Source organism: Schistocerca nitens, chromosome 3 (genome assembly GCF_023898315.1).
Source record: "Schistocerca nitens isolate TAMUIC-IGC-003100 chromosome 3, iqSchNite1.1, whole genome shotgun sequence".
NCBI lineage: Eukaryota > Metazoa > Arthropoda > Insecta > Orthoptera > Acrididae > Schistocerca > Schistocerca nitens.
Window position 1 is genome coordinate 350,345,618 of NC_064616.1, and position 25,283 is coordinate 350,370,900.

A 25,283-nucleotide genomic window follows, 5' to 3' on the forward strand; every position below is an offset into this window, starting at 1 on the left:
GGACTTCTCGATTTTTTTGCGCAGCGTTTGAATGCGAGGTGTGAACCGTGACGAGGCCGCCAAAGGTTAGCTAATGAGTCGGCGAGGCGGGACGGCACGCCGGAGCCGCAGCAGCCGCGCGCGCGCGCATGCGCAGAGCGGCGGCCCGCGTCGGCCGGCCGCGGGCCTCGGCGCGGCACTCGCAGCGGCGCGGCTCAGCAGTCAGCATGCAGGACGACAGCGGCGACTGCTCCGCGGCGGCGACGGCGGCGGCGGCGGCCTTCCCGCCCGTGCTCGAGCTCAACGTGGGCGGCGTCTACTACACGACGGCGCTCAGCACGCTAACGCTGACGCCGTCGCTGCTCGCCGACACGTTCTCGGGCAGGACGGCGGTGCCGCCGAGGGACGCCAAGGGGCGCTACTTTCTGGACCGCGACGGCGTGCTGTTCCGCTACGTACTGGACTTCCTGCGCAACGGCGCGCTCGTGCTGCCCGACAGCTTCCGCGAGGGCCAGCGGCTGCGCCAGGAGGCACTGCACTTCCGCCTGCCCGCGCTCGCCGACGCCGTCACTCGACAGGTGCGCCTGCGCCCCGCGCGACGCCTATTACTCTAGCACTTCGTGGCGCGCCGTGCCCGCCTCCTAATGTCGCCCTTATTTCTCACTACACAAATTTACAGCAACTGTCACGCAACCACTCATTTACCGATAACTCGTTTGTTACCACAATAGCTGCTTCAGTCTTGTACCAGACATCAGGTACAGACACATACAGCAGTTATAAAATATGATTAGTAAAAAATTAAAAGCTAGTAAAGACTCCAAAATTTACGGTAACCACTTGTAGAGAAGGACTGCGAGACACTTGCAAGTCAATGCGAGTGTTTCAAAAAATTCTATTAAAATTACAGACTGAGAGGGCATAAATTTGGTGTCCTCTCAGGATGTGTGACTGTCTTGTATCGTTATAGAGCACACAGGTTTGCGCGAACAGTATTTGCATCAAAGTCTGGATCATTTACTTGCCTTAAATGTTTCACTATCCGTAAGATACGATTTCTATGTGTAGCTGTACCTGATGATATGCGCACGCCTGCAACTAATACAACAATGTTGAACTAATTAGCGCTAAGAGACCAGTGGCGGGCAGTTTTTTATTACTCTGAGTATTTCATACAGTCACTGACAAACACACAGCATTAGTAACGTTGAAAATTCGCCGTGATTCTCAACTGATTTTAAATATTGCTATCATTTATACAAGCTTTCTACTTAAGTTCAACCACAAGAGAGGATTTTTAACACTAACTTTGTCGTCATTACTTACTGGCATCAGACCTATGTTTTAAGAGCTCGACATATATACGCAGTGTACATGTTAGCATTACTTTTTTTTATTTCTTCTCCTGTACAACCTAATAATGCCCAATAGAAATGGGACACAGGAAAGTAAATAGATCCCAGGCAATGGCACGTACAGAGGAAAATCTTGAAACGTATTGCTAAATGTCTTCACGACTCTCTAACCTGCTAGTCTGCAATATTTTGAGAAGGAATAAATGATACATCATTTCCGGAGCTACTATCTGTCACTATATATATAAATGCGCCTGGTTCAAAATTATAAGTCTTTGTGTATAACTCGAGTACCAGGAATAAATTATCTACTTCCTCTTCTTACTTGTACACAGTATTCTACCAAAGCCAGCTTGTGTATTTCCTTGATAGAAGATAAACAATAAATTTGTATTTATGCTGCTTAAACTGTGCACTAACATGATGAAGCTCTTTAAAGCATGACTGTGGTGAAAGTATAAATTAAAAGTAAATTTAAATCTATGCCTCATCTGCCGTTGTGTAATTGTAGCCTTCAGAGCAACAAAATCAAGCATTTTATTAATGGAACGTGATTTAAAACCAAGAAAAATGTTGTTAGAAACTGGAACATCCATTCTAGAATAACAAAAACATCCTTTAACAGTAATGAAATCATAGGATACTATTCACATTTGTAAGAAGCGTAGCTGGAAGCATCTCAGTGCTTCCTCGGCAGCTTCAGTTTTCAGCCGTTCCATACTGGTTTTCCACATGCTCGCGTGATATATTGTTTCACTAAACATTTTCAGTGTCGGATTATGAAGAAAATAAAGATAAGCATTTCTAATGTATGTAAACACGTAGATTGTTAGTTTTACTTGATATTATGATTTTGTGAAATAATATCACTTCATTTCATGCTATGTCAGTTGAAACTTTTATTGCTGCCTAACAACTAACACATTACTTGTATTTCAGATTGACTCAGACATCTAGCGGCACAGGTTTACTATCCTCTTACGTCTTCTATCATACGCTGGGCCACATACTGTTTTTTTCAAAACGCGCATCTTGGTCTCCTGTTTCATGTGAATTCGTTTTTTCCTCACCCCTGATGGAGAAAAAAACTACGGAGACCTCATTTCTGATGGTTAACGTCCCGTAAAGGTCACAACAGGCAAAACATCATCTCAGGCTTACTCAGGAAACATTCCGCGACGGGGAAGAAGAGGAGAGGGGGTAGCCATTGACTGTGACCTTCTCGGAGAAAGCAACAGTCGCCTGATGGGACTGCCGGAAGCACTGAATTTTGTACGTCAGGATAAGAGCCTGCAATGACACTTTTAAAGATATATTCACAGACACTTGCCAATTATCTGTGTTAAATAAATTACAGCTCAAGTCGACTACACCAGACAGCTGCCAATGATAATATAATGTAGGGTCTTAAGACTAGATCATAGCACTTCATCATTTTCCCCCAACAAACTGCAAAATATGATTACCTGGCACATGGTTAACGCCAAAAGGTTATTTCCCAATGCTAAAAAAAATCAGATACCTTCATACGTACACTACTTTTTGTGCCGTTCTATAGCCACAGAAGGCTATTACTGCATCAAAGAACTGTCCTCTCTACACCATTAACCTCTTCGAGTTTACTGAACTTTCAGTTATCTGCTACATACTGTATGTGTAACACCTACGTTTCATATTCGTCCCACTGACCATGCAGAATATTACTTCTTTCTTTTATTGAAATCCCTATTAATTCTGTCTAGCATCATTGCCATCCTAGTATGACAGGGTTTTCTGAAAATTCTTTCCTTCTTTAAAGCATCAAAATTTACTCTTTCGTGCAACGCTGTCTGCTCTGTCTCAGGGATAAAAATCACAGATTCTGCTGATGACGGAACAGAAACTGTCTGATCAAAAGAATAATTTTCATAGTACATCACTTGCAAAAGCAGTCTTCAATCAAAAGTTGAGAGAAAGTAGGGAATTATTTTTAGATCAGCATAATTAAGCCTTACCTGCACCGATTCGAAAGACTACAAAACCTTTAAAACCTTTACCACGTTAATTTTCCCAATTACAAACAGTAGGACTTAGAACGACGAAATGTCCTCATTTCTTTTTAGAAAAGTAGCATTAAGGTTATATGTTGGAGTCGTTCGCAGTGCGTAAACCAGTTTGTTTTCGCCTTAATGATAGCACAGGAAATGCTTTACGGTGAAAGCGATCCCCGTAAATGAAAATCCGATGGGCACAGGGGATCTGCTTATCACTTCAAGCATACCTGCTTGAAACAGAAATGTAGCGCAATTATTTGACATATCAAAGTAAGATAAGTAGGTTCACTGCATTGATTCCCATGAACTAAATGGTGGTATATTTGTTTCTAATCTTCCCGGTTTACAAAACCATCATCAGAGAGTAACTGATTCAGTCATCTACTGTCTTATGATATTGTAAGCAGAGAACAGGTTCACGAAATAAAGCAGTAAAGCGGAACGACTTTAGTTTGTGGTTTCCACTGATACATATGGAATCGTTCTACCAAACAGCGACCCTAGAATCCATTAACGAGTTAGGGTTCTTATTTAAAACAAAGACGTTGCGAAATTTCACAATATTTCGGATTTAATTTTAATCTTCAGTGAACGTAATTTATGACGCTGATACACGAGCAACTTAGTATAATTTATGAATGGGTAAAATAACTTTTCAGGTAACTGAACAATGTGCTAACATAATGAACAGACAGGGTTACCTGACATGATCATTCAGTGCAGGAGGCAATCTATAATTTGGTATTGTAATCTTCTTTCGAAAACCAATTTATTTTACAAGGTCGCTATGTTAACACAATAACTGGATTACTAGTTTTAGCAATATGTATTGCCACTCTCAGATCCATAAAACCGGACGGTGATAGTTACGTCATGCACTGCTTACACCGCAGGAGGACTATCAAATATGTATAAAAAATCAAGGCATTAAACTGACATTCCAGGTGTTCTGTCGTAAAGTATGTACAAGTTTCAGTACACTTGAGATGTATCTGTCTTGTTTGACCCAGGCGTAGACAAAATTGTAGGTACTTTATGATAGAACACCTGTTATGTCATTGTAATGCCTCGACTTGAAGCAGATTTTATAGTCCTCATGTGACAGAATGGTGTAACTATCACTGCCCGGCTTTATGGGTGTGAGGATGGCAATACATTTTACCGAAACTAGTAATCCAGTAATTATGTTAACACAGCGATCTTGGCAAACAAATTGGTTTTCAAAAGGAGACTACAGTACTTAATGAAGAGAACCTATAGAAGGCTAAGTTCGAGAGTTTTCTGTAACAAACTGAGATGGAGAAATTGAAATAAATTGTGACTGTACGTTTCAAAGAATCAAGAGATATAGCTGCTGTGATAGTAGCGTGTGATTAGCTTCCATTTTCGTAAGGAGGTTATCCTTCCGATAATTTAACAGTTATAGCGCACTTAGCAGCAATTACTTATAAGAGACTGAAATAAAATAATCTCATAATCTTTAACTAATTACGTTCCGCTGAAAATGAATAACACGTATAAAACCCCTGAAGACTGAGATCGGACACTCAGTTATAAACAACTTTTAAGATGATTATGACAGCAACGCGTGAAGTTTACATTTTGATGCCGTCCATTGTCACATACGAGCTCGGTTGGTCAATGCACATTATTTGAAAACTCATACGAGGTGTTAAGCTTACCACGTTCAATCAAACCCGACTGCTGTACAGAGCACCACAACTGATCACGTAGGTAGTACTTTATGGATAAATTACCGAACCAAACTTCCAACCTAAATGTTACCACATTCGTTAGTTACAGGGTGAACATTAACAAAACCAACAAACTGCAGGGACGGATTCCTGGCTGAAAATGGAGAAAAAGAGGTCCTATGAATATGTGTCCGGAAACGGACGGTGTGCGTGCAACGACGACAGTTGTTAGCTCTGAGCACTATGGGACCTAACATCTGAGGTCATCATTCCGTTAGAACTTAGAAATACTTAAACCTAACTAACCTAAGGGCATCACACACATCCATGCCCGAGGTAGGATTCGAGCCTGCGACCGTAGCGGTCGCGCGGTTCCAGACTGAAGCGCCTAGAACAGCTCGGCCACACTGACCGGCGCAACGACGACAAATCGTCCCGGAACACAGTACAGAGCTACATCGCATCCACGACATAGCAGGTGTTCAAAGTGGCCTTCATGGGATGCAATGAATGCATTCACAAGTCACATCATCGTACTTCGGCTTCCACCATGTTGGCGCGTCGCTTGCCTCGAGCTTTTACTAGGATTCGTCGCAATTTCCTGTAGAGCCCGGTCCTCGAAATGTGGTGTACGCACAGTCCGCCGCCTCCATGCACGTTCGTCCATCATAAAGGACCCATGATCACACAATCGCCCGAAGAGATCCTGAAATGTTGTGTGATGTAGTTGGTGTCTGTGAGGTACTTGTTTTGGTATTACCGTGCAGCCTCTCAACTATTTCCATATGCTTGGCCGTACACGAACACCATCTCGGCTCGTTCTCGACATGAATAAGGAACCATTCTGCTACTTGCAGTACTCTGCTTCATTCACCCAGACTGCAATACGCAAATAATACACGGCGCTTGGTCAGAGGAAATCACCGAAGTTAAGCGCTGTCGGGGGTGGTCGGCACTTGGATGGGTGACCATCCAGTCCGCCATGCGCTGTTGCCATTTTTTGGGGTGCACTCAGCCTCGTGATGCCAATTGAGGAGCTACTCGACCGAATAGTAGCGGCTTCGGTCGAGAATGCCATCATAACGACCGGGTGAGCGGTGTGCTGCCCCCACGCCCCTCCTATCCGCATCCTCCACTGAGGATGACACGGCGGTCGGATGGTCACGGTAGGCCACTCGTGGCCTGACGACGGAGTGCTTTATTTGGTTAGAGGAAATGTCATTCGTCACGACCATCTACCGTGGCAACGATGCATTTGCGGACACATGTTCATAGGACATTTTTCTTCCATTTCCGGTCAGGAATCCGTCCGTGCAGTTTGTCGGTTTTATTAATATTTACACTTTATAAAGGGCGGTCAAAAACTTCGCGTGCGAAGACCGGACAGTCCAAAATCGTCATGCCAATCAGGCAGAATCGCCGTGAGCATTGAAGCAGTTATACCACCGACGAACCAGGTTGAAGATAACTGTTTGTTAAAACACTGTGTGTTGCTGCGTGAAGAATTCCGTAACTGCCTGCTGCACAATCTCGTCCTGCAGGAATCACTGACCATTCAAGGACTTTTTCAAGGAACCGAAAGTGTGATAATCACACAAGGTGATATCAGGATTATAGGGACGGGTGCTTGAGGGCCTCCCACTTGGGTTGGCTAACTTCTGCTTCACGACATTCGTAATATGAAGGCGTCACGTGTCGAATCGCGACCAGCACGGAACCTGGGGCACCATTCCTCAGCGGTGGTTTCGATAGACATGCTCCTCCACAAACATTCTTCATTCTCCTATGGATGTATACCGGTGTTTGTCCTTCGGCAGCCAAGAAAAGAATAACAGCACGTTCACACTGTTTGGACGCATTTGCTAATAACGCCGCCATCGTTGACGTTTCCACATTTACAGAATGCATATTGGAAAGACACGAATGCCACTCCAATCCCTTGCCTACTTGTCGGAGCTCATGTACACGCATCGGAGTCACGCTACGTTGTTTATACGCTGTAGCAAAGCCTTGAAAACGACGGAAAATTTTTGATCGCTGCTTATAATTACACATGAATATTTTGCTTGTTATTACTTGAAGATATTAGTACCTAATATCTCCGATATGTGAGAGGAAGTAATTTCTTTTTTCAAGTAAACAGCCTACAGATATTAAACACCCTAATTATATGTTCGTCTAAAGCTGCACGAAGATTTATAAGATTTGAAAAGAAAGAGTTTGACTTAACGGCCCATCATGACAAAGACATTAAAGACGAAGCACGCACTTGGATGGGGGAAGGTTCAAATGGCTCTGAGAACTATGGGACTTTACATCGGAGGTCATCAGTCCCCTAGAACCTAGAACTACTTAAACCTAACTAACCTAAGGACATCACACACATCCATGCCCGAAGCAGGCATGGGGGAAGGAACTCGGCCTCTCCCATGCAAGGTATCTATCCAAACATTTTCCTTAAGCGACTTAGGAAAACCACGGAAAACCTAAAGCTAGATGTCAGGGGGGATTGTAATCGCCGTCCTCCTCAATGCGACTGGATTATTTTGTTTGAAGTGGTTCTATGAGCGTGTATAGTCTCACACCTAACGTGCTGATTTACTGGACTCATAAATGAGCCAAAACTGTATAGAATACATACACATGACCGATGGCCGTTTGTGTTATACAACGCTCACCATTAATTTATTTCTGCGGTGGTTTTCAACTCCCATGCCGTAATGCTTCTCGATCTGCACTCCGAAAATAGGGCGTACAGGCATCTACAGCGCGAAGAACCCCAAAGTATTTTTTACAAAATTTATATAAAGGTGGAATAAATGAACTTCTCTCTCAGGTTAAACTGACGATAGGGCAGGAATAATAAACAATGAAAAATCCGGGGCGCGTAACGCGGGAAAAATTCCAGGAAAACAAAAAGATACCGTGTGTCATCCATTCTTCGCTGCTCGAATTCAGACAATGTCCTTTGTTTCTAGCGTATCGTAATATTTATACTACGGATCCCGCTAGAGAATGAGCAGTTGCGAAAATTACTTTCTGCTGAATATGCTGCAAACTAGTTATAGAGCCAGCAGAAAGTCATCTATGCTAGGATCCAATCTATATTGTGTTTGCACTGGGATAATCTGCTCTTGGAAAGAAAGTACGCGGCCGACAAATGTAGTGACAAAATTAAGATTCTTGATTGCTCTGTCAGGTCACCGTCAGGAGCAGGCGTCAGTTACAATTGAACTCTACTGATGCGTATGAACATGTAAATGATAGAGGCAACCAGTTTTTCTACTCTCACGACAACGAAATCTGGCTAATAGTTCAAAATGAAATGCTCCTGTACAAAAGCAGAATCAGAATTCGCCGCAAATATTAGGTAGTTTGGGAGACAGTCAAATTTAATTTACCGTTATCTGTCAGCACACCCATGATTGTGACAAAAAAATAGATTCCACTTCAAATTGAATCCTCCGATTTTATCGAAACAGAAAGACCTGGGACGAATCAACTGAACCGGAGGAGGCTGACTGAAGAGGTTCATTAGTACACTACTGACAATTAAAATTATTACACCACGAAGATGACGTGCTACAGACGCGAAATGTAACCGACAGGAAGAAGACGCTGTGATATGCAAATGATTAGCTTTTCAGAGCATTCACACAAGGTTGGCGCCTGTGACGACACCTACAACGTGCTGACATGAGGAAACTTTCCACCGGCGTTGCCCGGTGAAACGTTGTTGTGATGCCTCGTGCAAGGAGGAGCAATGCGTACCATCACGTTTCCGACTTTGATAAGTCTGATTGAGGCCTATTGCGATTGCGGTTTATCGTATCGCAATATTGCTGCTCGCGTTGGCCGAGATCCAATGACTGTTAGCATAATATGGAATCGGTGGGTTCAGGAGGGTATTACGGAAAGCCGTGCTGGATCCCAACGGCCTCGTATCACTAGCAGTCGAGATGACAGGCATCTTATCCGCATGGCTGTAACGGATCGTGCAGCCACGCCTCGATCCCTGAGTCAACAGACGGGGACGTTTGCAAGACAACAACCATCTACACGAACAGTTCGACGACGTATGCATCAGCATGGACTATCAGCTCGGAGACCATGGCTGCGGTTACCCTTCACGGCTGCATCACAGACAGGAGCGCCTGCGACGGTGTACTCAATGACGAACTTGGGTGCACGAATGGCAAAACGTCATTTTTTCGGATGAATCCAGGTTCTGTTTACAGCATCATGATGGTCGCATCCATGTTTGGCGACATCGCGGTGAACGCACATTGGAAGCGTGTATTCGTCATCGCCATACTGGCGTATCACCCAGCGTGATGGTATGGGGTGCCATTGGTTATACGTCTCGGTCACCTCTTGTTCGCATTGACGGCACTTTGAACAGTGGACGTTACATTTCAGATGTGTTACGACCCGTGGCTCTACCCTTCATTCGAACCCTGCGAAACCCTACATTGCAGCAGGATAATGCACGACCGCATGTTGCAGGTCCTGTACTGGTCTTTCTGGATACAGAAAATGTTCGACTGCGGCTCTGGCCAGCACATTCTCCAGGTCTCTCACCAATTGAAATCGTCTGGTCAATGGTGGCCGAGCAACTGGCTCGTCACAATACGGCAGTCACTACTCTTGATGAACTGTGGTATCGTGTTGAAGCTGCATGGGCAGCTGCATCTGAACACGCCATCCAAGCTTTGTTTGACTCAATGCCCTGGCGTATCAAGACCGTTATTACGGCCAGAGGTGGTTGTTCTGGGTTCTGATTTCTCAGGATCTATGCACCCAAACTGCGTGAAAATGTAACCACATGTCAGTTCTAGTATAATATATTTGTCCAATGAATACCCGTTCATCATCTGCATTTCTTCTTGGTGTAGCAATTTTAATGGTCAGTAGTGTAAAAATGAGGGAGTACGGAAAAGTAATGCCGCAGATTTTTTTATTGAAAAAATTCGAATGTTTTTCAATAAAAAAACTTCATTAACATTCTACACAATTACTCTTCATGGCTACATATTTATTTCCCGACATAGTCACCATGGCGACGAGCACATTTCTCCCAGCGAGAGACCAGGTTGGTGACACCGTTATTGTAGGATTTTTGGCTTCGTTGACCTCACCTCTGCTTGCACTTCTTCATCACTAGCAAAGTGAAGTCCACAAAAGTGTTATTTAAGTTTAGGTAACACATGAAAATCGGACAGGGCCAAGTAGGAACTGTGTGAAGGATGATCGATGACAGTGAATCCAAGGCGTCGGCTTGTTGCAGATGATGCTACGCTCATGTGTGTTCTAGTATTGTCATGCTGAAAGAGGGGGTGCTACATGTGTGGACCATCTCTTGGAATTCGTGCTTTCAGTTTTCTAAGGATCTCGCAGTAACTTGAAGAGTTTCTGGTGCTGCCTTTAGGTATGAATTACAAATGCACCACGCCTTGATACTCCCAGAACACTGTGAGCAATACTTTGCCTGTCGATGGCATGGCCCTTAACTTTTCCGGCATCAAAATGGTTCAAATGGCTCTGAGCACTATGGGACTTAACATCTATGGTCATCAGTCCCCTAGGACTTAGAACTACTCAAACCTAACTAACCTAAGGACATCACACAACACCCAGTCATCACGAGGCAGAGAAAATCCCTGACCCCGCCGGGAATCGAACTCGGGAACCCGGGCGTGGGAGGCGAGAACGCTACCGCACGAACACGAGCTGCGGGCATTCCGGCATCGGTGATCCTTTGCGGCGAAACTCCATTGATGTACTTATTCTCGGGCTCAAACTGGTGATCCAGCTTTCGTCACCTGTCCCAATGTTATTAAGGAACCCATCATCCTCAGGCTCAGAACGCAAAAGAAATTGTTGACAGATATCCACATTCCTTAGTTTCATGTCAGGAGTGAGCACTTGAGACGCCCACCATGCACAGTTTTCTTACCGGCAGTTCTACAATGATGGCCTGTACACGCTCTCGTGATATTCCACACTTACCTAAGAGTTGTTTCCGTGTATCTGACGAGTTTCTCTGTTAAGTATATCAACGCGATTCCGAAGAGATCGTCGGTTGTAGACGTAATGCTCGTTATTTTGGATCCCAAAAGTGTATTCTATATACATCCTCGATACATCACAGTACAAGGCTCAACGAAGGGTTATGTTTATCAATAATAGCCGCTCCCTCTTCTATTCTATTCGCCGCTGTTGCGATGGAACATTACGGTTTATATGAATCCCCGCCAGGTCTAACCTCTCTTACCATCGTTCACCCTTATGCGAGGCATAAAAAGAAGGCCACAGAATAGTTGCACAGGTTACCTAGAATATCGTTTTAACAAATATGCCCAGCAGCGTTTTCACGAGTGGAAGCATACAAATAGGCTAGTTCTACAGATGCATCTGAATGTCTGTTCGTAACGCGGAATTTCGTGTACACTTTACAGCTGCAGTTTCGTTAAAATTCTAGTGGTTGGAACACTATGTTTCTGTATGAATGCAGCTACTTTCTAAAACATGATGATTACAATAAAGAGAGTCACGAAAATTTGGGTTTAAGTTCCAAGTAATGGAAAATACTAATCTTGTGAAATACTACTTTTCCAGTCCGTTCTAGGCATTAAGTTCCTGTCAAATTTTCTGAGATACGAGCAGTCCAGTATTCTTCAGTTTTTACGTGTTTCAAGCTTATATACACTTCTGATTGCTGAAAAACAAAGAATGATGTAAATATCGGAAAGGTGATGTGTTATTATAAGTTAATGAATGAAAATTGAACTGGTATCACAGGGTTCATTTGTCATATTTACAACAAACATAAAATAGTTCAAAACTTCTCTCTAGCTCCATATTATGTTGCTCTCGGTCCAGACAGGAACGGAGCTGTCATTGGTAGAAAGTCATATTCAAGCACTGACTTAATCAGAGTATAAGTAAGCTACTGCAATGATTCAGTGGCCTATATGTATACTGAAAATTTTTTCGCCTTATGCAAGTATGAAGTCTAATCACACTCCAAAAGATTTACACTGAAATAAATATATATACACTACTGGCCATTAAAATTGCTACACCAAGAAGAAATGCAGATGATAAACGGGTATTCATTGGACAAATATATTATACTAGAACTGACATGTGATTACATTTTCACGCAATTTGGGTGCATAGATCCTGAGAAATCAGTATCCAGAACAACCACCTCTGACCGTAATAACGGCCTTTATACGCCTGGGCGTTAAGTCAAACAGAGCTTGGATGGAGTGTACAGGTACAGCTGCCCATGCACTTTCAGCACGATACCACAGTTCATCAAGGATAGTGACTGGCGTGTTGTGACGAGCCAGTTGCTCGGCCACCATTGACCAGACGTTTCAATTGGTGAGATATCTGGAGAATGTGCTGGCCAGGGCCGCAGTCGAACACTTTCTGTATCCAGAAAGGCCCGTACAGGACCTGCAACATGCGGTCGTGCATTACCCTGCTGAAATGAAGGGTTTCCCAGGGATCGAATAAAGGGAAGAGCCACGGGTCGTAAAACATCTGAAATGTGACGCCCACTGTTCAAAGTGCCGTCAATGCGAACAAGAGGTTGCGAGGTGCCGGGGCTAGCAGTGTATTTGACACTAAATTCTTCTTGAATCTACATATGTAAATGATGCTCTAAGCCCCCCCCCCCCCCCCTATTCTAACTCCGACTTTTGCTGTTGCACAAGGATAAAAAAAACACGCGAACTGACTCTAATCAACCCTGCCAGTGGAGTAGAAGAGAGTTTGGCACCTGCAATAATTTAATTTGATAAATAAGTTAAATAAACGAAGGTTTCATTAACATAGTGGGAAATGATGGGTTGCTCTACCGATTAACAGATTGAAAGTTCTGTCCAAAATATCAATATGATTTATTAAGACTAAACACAAAATAATAAAAAAAACACATGAAATATTTATAATACATCAAATTGGCTCAAATTGGAGACTCATACAACACTGTAAAGGTGAAGTTGTCCCTAAACTAGATCGTGAGGTTTAAGACGAAGTGGTATGTGGAGCCAATTCCTTGCCACTCAAATCTCAAGAGAGACACACAGCTAACCCAACAGTAATTGCTGCTACTCAAGACAGAACAAAGTTAGAAAAAGACGAACAGGCGCGCTCTGCTGAGCTCTGATTGACTAGGAAAATCCCTATCTGCCGGTGCTGCGGACATATATTACCAAACTGTCTTCTTGACTGGCAGAACACGTTCTGGCGTATCGGCGGCGATGGCTGGTTGCTTCGACGTCCTCGACCGAAAGGCGAGAGCCGACTACCTAGAGCACCCGTACAGGCCGAACACACAACATTCCCGCCCCCACGACAGTGGCCGTGGTTAAACGTTCCAATCAGCAACTCGAAAACCGGCGGAAAATTCCACTCCATTGCCGGAGCACTACCATTCCACCAATGGAGATTCTTGGCGCCAACTTCTGTGCTGATTTTGCTATGTCACGGAGCTATGCCCTGAGCAAGCCAATCACAGTTACTATTTTGCAGAAAGCGCGGGAATTTTCCCGCCACAACTGCCTGGGTACACAAGTCATTCCCACGCCTCGCTGGTAGCCCGCCAGAAAGTGTTTTCGCTAAGATTCTGCGAAGTAACGGAACCTCTAGCCCAGCCGCTACTTCAAACCCCTCCGGGCGTGTCTTTTGACAATGTCGGCGTCTGCAAAGCATTCACTCGACTTCCTCGCACCCGTCGGCTTAACCCTCTCCAGTTCAACAGAGCCCGCCTGTCACCGGGCCACCCGGGTGACGAGAGACGCTGCATGGGAAGTCCGCGTGTGAAGGAATAGCAACTTTCCACTGCATGCAATTAGAGAGGAGAATCGTAAGATAGAAATATGAGAGGGGGCTCATGCCACCTCTCAAGGTGACCGAGACGTGTAACCAATGGCACCCCATACCATCACACCGGGTGATACGCCAGTATGGCGATAACGAATACACACTTCCAATGTGCGATCACCGCGATGTCGCCAAACGAGGATGCGACCATCATGATACTGTAAACAGAACCTGGATTCATCCGAAAAAATGACGTTTTGCCATTCGTGCACCCATGTTCGTCATTGAGTACATCGTCGCAGGCGCTCCTGTCTGTGATGCAGCGTCAAGGGTAACCGCAGCCATGGTCTCCGAGCTGATAGTCCATGCTGGTGCAAACGTCGTCGAACTGTTGTGCAGATGGTTGTTGTCTTGTAAACGTCCCCGTGTGTTGACTCAGGGATCGAGGCGTGGCTGCACGATCCGTTACAGTCATGCGGATAAGATGCCTGTCATTTCGACTGCTAGTGATACGTGGCTGTTGGCATCCGGCACGGCTTTCCTTAATACCCTCCTGAACCCACCGATTCAATATTCTGCTAACAGTCATTGGATCTCGACCAACGTGAGCAGCAATGGCGCGATACGATAAACCGCAATCCAACCTTAATCAAAGTCGGAAACGTGATGGTACGCATTTCTCCTCCTTACACGAAGCATCACAACAACGTTTCACCAGGCAACGACGGTCAACTGCAGTTTGGAAACTATCCTCATGTCAGCATGTTGTAGGTGTCGCCACCGGCGCCAACCTAGTGTGAATGCTCTGAAAAGATAATCATTTGCATATCACAACATCTTCTTCCTGTCGGTCAAATTTCGCATCTGTAGTACGTCATCCTCGTGGAGATAGGATTTGGGAAGCACGAAGGCAAGCAGTAGATACTCTCACCGTGTGCGGGCGGGCATTATCTTGCTGAAATGTAAGCCCAGGAAGGCTTGTCGTGGAGGGCAACAAAAGGGCCTTACAGTATGGTCAACGTGCCGCTGTGTTGTAAGGATGCCGCAGATGACAACAAAAGGTGTCATGCTATGAAGAGAAGTGTCGTCCCAGACCATAATTTCTGGTTTTTGGGCGTCACAAGACACGTCTTCGCTGCTCATCGAGGCTCATTTCTAACCGAGGTTTATCACTCAAGACAATTCTGCTCCTGTCACTATGAGTCCAGGCCGAAGACGTGTCTGGAACGGTGGGATACCAACCTGACTGTCGTCCACCATACGGCCCGACCACCAGGATGATGGTCTGGGGTGCCATTTCTATTCATAACAGGATCCCTCTGGGTGTCTTCCATTGCTGCTTTACAGCTTAGTGGTGCGTCGACGACATTCTACGCTCCATTTCGGTGCCTTTCACGGCTTACATTACTGCAAGATAATGCCCGCCCCCACACAGTAAGAGTTTCTACTACTTGTCTTCCTGCTTGTCAAACCCTGCCTTGGCCAGCAAAGTAACCGCATGTCTCCCCAATTCAGAACGTTTGAAGCATTAAGGGTAGGATCCTCGAACTAGTACGAGATTTTGACGATCAAACTCGCCAATTGGACAGATTTTGGCACGATATTCCTCAGGTCGTCCAACAAGTCTGTCAGTCAATGCCAAACCGAATAACTGCTTGCTTATGGGCCAGATGTGGACCAACGCGTTATTGAGTTTCTCAGTTTTTCAACCTCTTTCTGTTCAATAAATCGTCCAATTTTTCTGTACATGTATATCGTATCTACCGATATCCGGACCATTCGGATAATTCCTTCGTGGTGCGTTGCGTCGTTTTCTTTGTGTTAGAGTGTAGTTGACAAGCGAATGTTAAGCAAAACGAAAGTGATGTCAAAGCGTGACATTCTCACATTCGCTGATATACTTGCCACTGCGTGGTGGTAAAACAATGTGACCCCAAGTTCTTGTTTCCAAAGAATAAAAAATAAAAAATAAAAAAATTTAAAAAATGTTCACACGCTAGCACGTTGTCACGAGAACCATTGGCAGAGGTCTGCTCCGGGTTTGAAATCATTTGGCCACCTCTCTCCTACTTGTCGTCCATGACACATCATTGACAGATCATAATCTCTCGTTAGATACAAAAACTCACGTTAGGCCACATGAAACCTATTCAGTTTTAAAATCCGTGCGCTTACATCATATTTGTTTCTACATTCATTCTGATTTTCGGACAGTATATCTAAATCTGAATTCCACCATCCACCGTTCAGTGTATGAGACCGGTAGCATTACGCAGCAGTAGCCATTACCATTCGTGAATGGTATGCGGGAAGTAATAACGTTGCTGATACACCTTCGTTAATACCCAACTTCGTCCAACTTTATCGTCTGTCAACATTACGTAGGATTTATTGGAGAAATTACTACATTAATTGACTCGTCTTGGCACGTACATTCTCGGAGAGATGAAAGTAAGCCTTTTTTTACAGTTCAATGTTTTTCCATAGCGTCTCCTGTTGTACCACTGATTATATAAAGCCACGACTCTTTTTCGAGTTTTCTCATTGTAGATGTCTGAAATAGACGAGTTATACTCAAAACAGTATTTAATGAGAATTCAGAAAAATATGTCTTTAAAATAGTAATCTACAGTTACTAAGGGCTCTAACAATAAATATAAGTCCTGCTCCTGCCTTCTTCATGCAAGATTTATGTGTTCCGTTCACCTTAAATCGTTCCTCGGTGTAATGTTACTATATCTGGCCCTATAGGTTATTTACGCATATTTCATTACTTTTATTTATGGTATGTTAAGCCGACAGTCTCTGCTCCCAATGTTGGCTATCAGCACAACGTCCTGCGTTTAGGGACAATTCTCTAACGGTACATCGAAGGTGTTCGCAATTTATTCATCTGCGAAGAGTCTCAAGGAGCTACTGATTTTAGGTATGAAGTTCTTCATACGTATACAGAACGGTAACGTTACTGTTCAACTTTCTTGCGGTACACCTGACGCTGGATTATCTCCTAGTTCCATCTTGTACGTTAAATGTATCCTCATCGATTTAAATGATGCTCAGCGCTCCAGCTTCTACCAACCAGTAACTTTCATTTGTAGCAATTGGTCACGTATACTCACATTTGGAATGTTTCCCGATTTGTAGAGCAGTAGTTACTAGATTTACCAAGAAAAGTAAGTCTGTTTTTGTGCCCCTGTGCATATATTCCTTTACGACGTTTAAAGTTATAGGTACGAACGATTCTCACTAGTCTTATATCAGTTTATCGATGGACCTTTTAACTTCCCTAGCATTACTACAATCCACAATCATATAGCTGTTTTCCTTTTGAAACAATGTATACGTTTATTATTTTTTTTCTTCATTCAGAAATTAACACTGTAGTATTTCATTTTAAATGATTTGTATTACTTTTATAGTAGTTGAATTATTCGTTCCTAGAGAGGATTCCACTCCAAAAATCATCTAAGCATACCGTATTTCATTTTTGTTAGCTCAACTGTATTTCATGTCTAGTTGTCCAAGTAATTTCTTCCGAAGTTCGGAATATCTTTGCACTTTACAGATAACTGCTTTGAATCCATCCAACACAGTACTTAGTTTTGTTTTTAATTTTCTGTTCGTCAGTGAACAAATAAATATTGTAATAGCTTACGTTTCTGATAGAAGTTCTTGGCAGTAAGTATTAAATCAACAGAAAATCTTCAAAGCTAAATTACCTCCTGCAGTCAGCGTTTTCCGCTGCGTCCATATTGTCTGGCGGTTTCGAAGAGCTGATCTCTCCTACAACCCGAGAAGGCAAATTACACCAAAACTGGTGAAATATTCCAAAGTAAATCGCGCCTTTAAAATAAGCAAAAATTTTCCCCGAAGCTTCTGATATTTATTACTACGGCTACACCTTGATGTTTTATTTTTAAAAACGTTTTGAGAGATAATAAAAATATTATTCTGTGGTAACAGTAACGTAAGCATTTCCATTGCATTATTGAAGGATTCAAAAGAAAATAAAACATGAAACAATATTAATTTAGTCCAACCTTATGGCTTTATGAATATTCTAATAATATTATTATTACTTAATATACTTAATATAATATTATACTTAATATTATACTTAATATAATATTAATATTACTTCCATGTTTATTGAGACATTTATCCTTCTAGATTTCGTTTTCAAGTACTGGTCGCAATTTCAGTGCCAGTGTTTTTAACTAGCTGTATTGATGTTGATTATCAGTTTTTGTCGCTATGAGGTTTTCTCCTTCCTAGTTTCCTACTGCAGTATTTACCATAGATTTCCTATCGGGATGGTGTCTTAAAGCAATCTCCAAGGTGCGCAGGTCATTAGTCATCTCTTTTTTGTATATGCAATGTATACCCAAGTTCATTCTGTTTTTCGATTAGATTCCGGCCCCTCGAGATGACCAAACAGTTAATATTCTGTTCTATTATTCGGAAACAGCGGTGTTCAATTCACATACGGCCGTTCTCATTTCATTTTTTCTGGGTTTCTTAAATTAGTTTAGACTAATGCCGGATATCTCCTTCTTCGATCGTTACTAATCGAGCTACTCCTTCTCTAATAATTCTGATATCGATGAGACGTTAAAATTTGATATTTCCTCTCTGTATTTTGTATTCGATCATAAATGATTAGTTCTTCAACATAATTATTGATCACACACTTTTCGGTAATTCCCCTCCCTTTGCAAACAAAACTGGAAATTTGAGGTAAGTTCCTGTGGGACCAAACTGCTGAGGTCATCGGTCCCTACGCTTACGCACCACTTAATCTAACTTAAACTAACTTACTCTAAGGACAACACATACACCCATACGCGAGGGAGTACTCGAACCTCCGACGTGGGGAGCTGCGCGAACCGTGGCAAGGCCCCTGACAGCGCTGCTAGCCCGCGCGGCTCCTCTGTCTTTGTTTCATGGCAGGTACTCTATAAATTTATGAAAATAACAGCCGCATCAGACAAGATAACTTGATATGTCATGCAGGCGGTCACATGGCTCACTTGGACATCTCTGTTGGACACATAGCCATAAAACGGACATGGTACGATACTCTAGGGTAGTATTTGTTCCTCTTATTGCTTCGAGTTGCGACATTTTATTGAGCTACAAGGAATTACACTTATATTATTACCTACTCAGTGACATTTGTCCCACCTCTGCGACTTGCTTGCAATATTAATGACATTTTAGGGTAGAAAGTTGAATGGTGCGTACCCGATTATATAGCCACGAAAGGTATTTACATTTAAACTGAAGTTTGCACGTCTACTCTTCAAATAAAGTATCTTAGTCAACAGTCATTACACTCTGTAGACATGCACGTATGCTTCAGAGTCCACACTTTTTCTTCTGTTTGTAACGACTCGAACGGCATTGCTACTGTGGAATATTAAATATTAATACCTCTAATGTGACGCAGAGGTAGACTGAGGCAGTGAAGGCAATTACGCAGAACTGCGGACTGCAAATGACGTTAGAATATTTACTGAACGTATAACCCGCCAAACCTAAAAGAATACTCTGTTTCTTAAAGAATGTTTCAAGGTTTACTCAGTTTTGTGGACATGCCAGAACGGCCGACTATAAATATATGCACGCACTCAGTATTCTCTGTTAAAACAGTCTGCTGATCATTGCGCAGGCTTTATCAATTTAAAGGCAAGTAGTTGGGGCAACAGATTCTGTCACACATGAATCCCACTCGCTCAGTATTTTACACATGAGCTGTATTTTTCGTCTACCTTCCCAATGACAGAATTGTATGTAAGATTTGCGACCATAAAACTCTTATTCCTATCTTTCGAAATTATATAGATATTGCTCTGCCTGCTATCTTCAGTGCATAGGGGTCGAGATCACTAGTTGCATTCAATGGCGCCCTAGATGATAATACACTCCTGGAAATTGAAATAAGAACACCGTGAATTCATTGTCCCAGGAAGGGGAAACTTTATTGACACATTCCTGGGGTCAGATACATCACATGATCACACTGACAGAACCACAGGCACATAGACACAGGCAACAGAGCATGCACAATGTCGGCACTAGTACAGTGTATATCCACCTTTCGCAGCAATGCAGGCTGCTATTCTCCCATGGAGACGATTGTAGAGATGCTGGATGTAGTCCTGTGGAACGGCTTGCCATGCCATTTCCACCTGGCGCCTCAGTTGGACCAGCGTTCGTGCTGGACGTGCAGACCGCGTGAGACGACGCTTCATCCAGTCCCAAACATGCTCAATGGGGGACAGATCCGGAGATCTTGCTGGCCAGGGTAGTTGACTTACACCTTCTAGAGCACGTTGGGTGGCAAAGGGATACATGCGGACGTGCATTGTCCTGTTGGAACAGCAAGTTCCCTTGCCGGTCTAGGAATGGTAGAACGATGGGTTCGATGACGGTTTGGATGTACCGTGCACTATTCAGTGTCCCCTCGACGATCACCAGTGGTGTACGGCCAGTGTAGGAGATCGCTCCCCACACCATGATGCCGGGTGTTGGCCCTGTGTGCCTCGGTCGTATGCAGTCCTGATTGTGGCGCTCACCTGCACCGCGCCAAACACGCATACGACCATCATTGGCACCAAGGCAGAAGCGACTCTCATCGCTGAAGACGACACGTCTCCATTCGTCCCTCCATTCACGCCTGTCGCGACACCACTGGAGGCGGGCTGCACGATGTTGGGGCGTGAGCGGAAGACGGCCTAACGGTGTGCGGGAACGTAGCCCAGCTTCATGGAGACGGTTGCGAATGGTCCTCGCCGATACCCCAGGAGCAACAGTGTCCCTAATTTGCTGGGAAGTGGCGGTGCGGTCCCCTACGGCACTGCGTAGGATCCTACGGTCTTGGCGTGCATCCGTGCGTCGCTGCGGTCCGGTCCCAGGTCGACGGGCACGTGCACCTTCCGCCGACCACTGGCGACAACATCGATGTACTGTGGAGACCTCACGCCCCACGTGTTGAGCAATTCGGCGGTACGTCCACCCGGCCTCCCGCATGCCCACTATACGCCCTCGCTCAAAGTCCGTCAACTGCACATACGGTTCACGTCCACGCTGTCGCGGCATGCTACCAGTGTTAAAGGCTGCGATGGAGCTCCGTATGCCACGGCAAACTGGCTGACACTGACGGCGGCGGTGCACAAATGCTGCGCAGCTAGCGCCATTCGACGGCCAACACCGCGGTTCCTGGTGTGTCCGCTGTGCCGTGCGTGTGATCATTGCTTGTACAGCCCTCTCGCAGTGTCCGGAGCAAGTATGGTGGGTCTGACACACCGGTGTCAATGTGTTCTTTTTTCCATTTCCAGGAGTGTATTTGGCTTTAGTTTTTCTACTGTGCCGCTCAACAATGCAAGTTGCCAGAGTACAGTTACCACGGTAGCATTTAACACGTACGCAGAAGGGACTGTAGGACAGGCTGAAGAGAAACATACTTGCTGCCACTACATTATGCCACTCAGCAGGCCAGCGTGAACGTGACGTGCCCCATGCAGTCAGAAGTGGTTATAGATGCTGGGTAATGGAAACAAACGCAGTGGTGTGAGTCACTCGAGTTAAACTTCACAGAAGACACCATCTCCCCATCGACACAGATAGATCCACATCCTTTACAGTGATTTAGTCAAGATTGTGGACGAAACTGTAAAATCTACAAAAGCCATGAATATGTAATGGCGGCCATCCCGTTCTGTGGTCACATTGTGTGGTTCAGTATCCTCTCCTTGCTTTGTGTGACCTTATTCAGTACAATAGATCCACACACGCATCATTGTCGTGGCAGTAAATCCTCTACATTTGAAACGATAAGAAATACTCACTTCCCGAAGACATATCACCGTTTGAACTCACTCATATACTGTCGTTTGGTCCTTTTGTTGATAAGTAGATCTACCGGCGCTTGGTTTCGCGATTCCACTGCGTCTGGAAGCTGGGTATGGCGTAAATCTGACTTTTCGGCCATGCAATATAGATCGCCGCTATTTCGTATATGCAATTTCTGCCGTCTTAACCACTTATTTCTCGTTCACTTGTCTACAAATCCCCCGCGTATAGATTTATTTAGGCCATTCCTTCTAGGTGTTGTATTTTCACGGTCATTTTCTTTCTCCTATATTTACTTATCACTAACGCTACTGCCGTTGACTACAACAAGCGTGAGTGTTAAAAAGAGACTTAAGCTCTTTAATGTTAAGGAGCGCAGTATTTCATATTTTTCTGTATGTCAAGTCATTACCAGATATTAAATCAGACTTCAATATCATTTGGTGCTTAAGGTACCCAACATCGAGCTTGTCGGCGTGAAATATCGCCTCAGTGGGTGAATATAATTGTGGTGTCATTGGTTATAAAAGATATCGGTCGCGTATAACTGCTTTATTCTCAAGTGTTCCGGGTTGGAACTCAGTTATCCTAAGTGACCACAACATGAAATGAATTATTTTATTCTAAAATACTAATCTGAAACACTGGTATCATTGTGACGTTTAATGTTGATGATCGACGTTTAACCTAGTTCATCCTCGGAATTAGCTAACGACAATATATGATCTGAAATACTACACTGAAAACGTTAGATTTTCTAGAATATTCTGTTACCTAGAAGATTCCTCAGCGCTGTGAGAGGCATTCGTTCTATCCTGAATGGTTTTAGTATAAGTGATTTTCAAGTAAGGTACGTTAGGTTATACTACAGGGTGATTTTTTATTCCGTTAAGAAATCTTTATTGCGTTCCTTGATTTTACAAAAATTTTTAAACATTAAGTATCGTACACGGTCTGTTACTTCTCATTGCCTAGCAGTTGCTCATCTGTTTCTGCTTCTTTTAGTGTCTACACTTTACAACTGACCATGTGCGGAGGACCATGTGGACTCCTGCTACAGCGAGCGAAGCACAGAGGTCCTTAATGGAATCCAAGTAATCTTGAGCGCTATGACGAAAATTATTTACATCTATGTGTCTAAGCCGCAAAACAAAATTAAAAAAATGTTCAAATGTGTGTGAAATCTTGTGGGACTTAACTGCTAAGGTCATCAGTCCCTAAGCTTAAACACTACTTAAACTAAATTATCCTAAGGACAAACACACACACACACACACACATGCCCGAGGGAGGACTCGAACCTCCGCCGGGACCAGCCGCACAGTCTATGACTGCAGCGCCTTAGACCGCAAAACATCTTATGGAATGTATTTGAGAATATTTTAGGTATTTCCCGCTTCATTCGCGAATTTTCCGCGATAAATATTCATATGAGCTCGAATTTATTTCATCTGACCATCATGGTTATTTCGCGAGATACATATGGAAGGAAGTTGCTTGTTATTTGACCGTTCCTGGGCAGCACGCTCTCGGACTTTTAATGGAAAAGCCAACCACATCATTCAATGCCTTTTTTGTAGCATGTTCCACTGTAGTTGGATGAACACTTCCGCAAGTATCGTGCTTGCCAGTACGACCTATGACGAGACTTGATGCTGTTCCTCAAATAATTCTAATTAGTAAGTGTTCCAGAGGGGCAAACAATACTCAATATTCGAACGAATAACGATTTTGTACGTTTCGTTCTTTTCGAGCAAGAATTACATTTCCATAGGACTTTTGCTATGGATCTCAGTATGGCTTCCACATTCCGTAAAACTAGTTCTATGTAGTTGTAAAAATATAAACCGTTTGCGACGGAAGGGCCGAGAAATTTATAGTTGTAGCTATAGACTAGTTGCTATTCGCAAATCAGAAAATACGTGAAGTGCACGAGCAGTGGGATTCAGTAAATTATCAGTAAAAGTAATAGTAACTAGGTATTAAGCTTCAAAAGTAAAAGTACATTTTTCAAAACGACATTAAAAATTGTTCTCATTGTTTATGATTTTTTGAAGATTATGTATTCCTTAGCCTAAACTGTTAGCCAAACAACAAGTCTCCAAGTCATCCTACGCAGTAGAAACAATTTTTTAGCGTTGTGATGCAACTGCATCATCCAGCAACAGCCTCAAGGGGCTTCCTATATTTTCCGCTAGATATTGAACAGTAACGACACTATAACATTCACTTGTGCTACTCGGAAAGTTTCTATTGCATCTGACATTTCTATCCGTTAGGAAGTTATGAATTATTCACAATGCTGGTCCCATACGTCGTAAGATCGTACCTTCTTCACCATCCGAAAGTGTAGAACTGTGTGGTATGCCTTCTAGAAGTCAAGTAACAAGGAATCAACATAGGCGCTGTTATGCACGGTCCTCAAGATCTAATGTGAAAAAAGAGCAAGCAGTTTCACAAGATCATAATTTACAAACTCCTTGTCAATTACTACAGAGGAGATTTCCAGCCTCGAAAAAGGTAATAATGCGTGATCATAAAATATTTCCATCGTTCAACAACAGATTGGTCTACACTTACGTACCTTTGTTCGATGACCATTCTTCAAAACCAGAACGACTTTTTTTTTTCAGCACATGGAACCATTCGTTGTCCATCGACCTACAAAAAATTGCTGCTATGATGGTATCAAGTTCTTTCACATACTCGCTATAGAATCGTACATGTATATCATCAGATCCAGTTGCCTTTTCTATATTGAACGATTTCAGTTGATTTTCAATCCCACGAGCGCTCGTCGCAATGTCTGCCCTTCCCGAATTCATGCGACAGTCGAAAGAGATCCCATAGTACTATCATACTGAGTGAATCAATTTCATAGAACCGAATTAAGTATTTAGATCTTCTCTTTATTAACCTGCGTCTCTGTTGTTGTATTATCACTGAGGAACATTATTTGTTTACTGACTTTATGCTAGATTTATATTGCCATACGATTTCGCGTGAGATCAGTAGGTAATATTTCACTATCGACTTTACTGCACGTTGCTTGTGGTGCTCTCTTTACGCATAATTTTTATTCGTTCAGTTTCTGTTTATTAAGAACGCTCGAACTTCAGTGATATCAGTGATTTCGCCATCTTTGCATATTTAAGAAATTTTAACACGGCTATTGAAGCACGGCGGGTTTTCTCGTCCTTCATAACCTTCCACATTCTCGTTTAAAGCTTACTGTGCAATACCTGTAAATTTTAGCCGTTGATACTCCACGTCTTGGACCTAAAATAGACTGTAGTATAATATAATATAATAATCATTGGTAAGGCAATATGTCATCTGTTTCTTGCCACAGATGCGTGGGAACAATATTCCTTTATATTCTTTTCAACATCTGTGTCACTCGTGTCATGACAGCAGTAAGGCAACTGATTCCCTCCTCTTCATTAACTGAACAGAAACCATATACACACATCAAAAAACGTTTTGCATCAGCGCGGTTCCCAGAACTCGTGAAGATAGACGATAACTGT

The 25,283-nt window shown here is 43.3% G+C and overlaps 1 protein-coding gene across 2 annotated transcripts in view; it reads left to right on the plus strand.

Annotated features, from left to right (window-relative positions):
- Positions 1-204: 204 nt before the first annotated feature.
- The window catches only part of LOC126248304 (BTB/POZ domain-containing protein KCTD12), a 127,917-nt gene continuing 102,838 nt past the window's right edge, over positions 205-25,283 (plus strand). For both annotated transcript variants that reach the window (XM_049949171.1, XM_049949172.1), the window contains exon 1: positions 205-557. In XM_049949171.1, the coding sequence (XP_049805128.1) occupies positions 207-557 (351 nt within the window). In that variant the 5' untranslated portion in view covers positions 205-206. The remainder of the gene's footprint in view (positions 558-25,283) is intronic.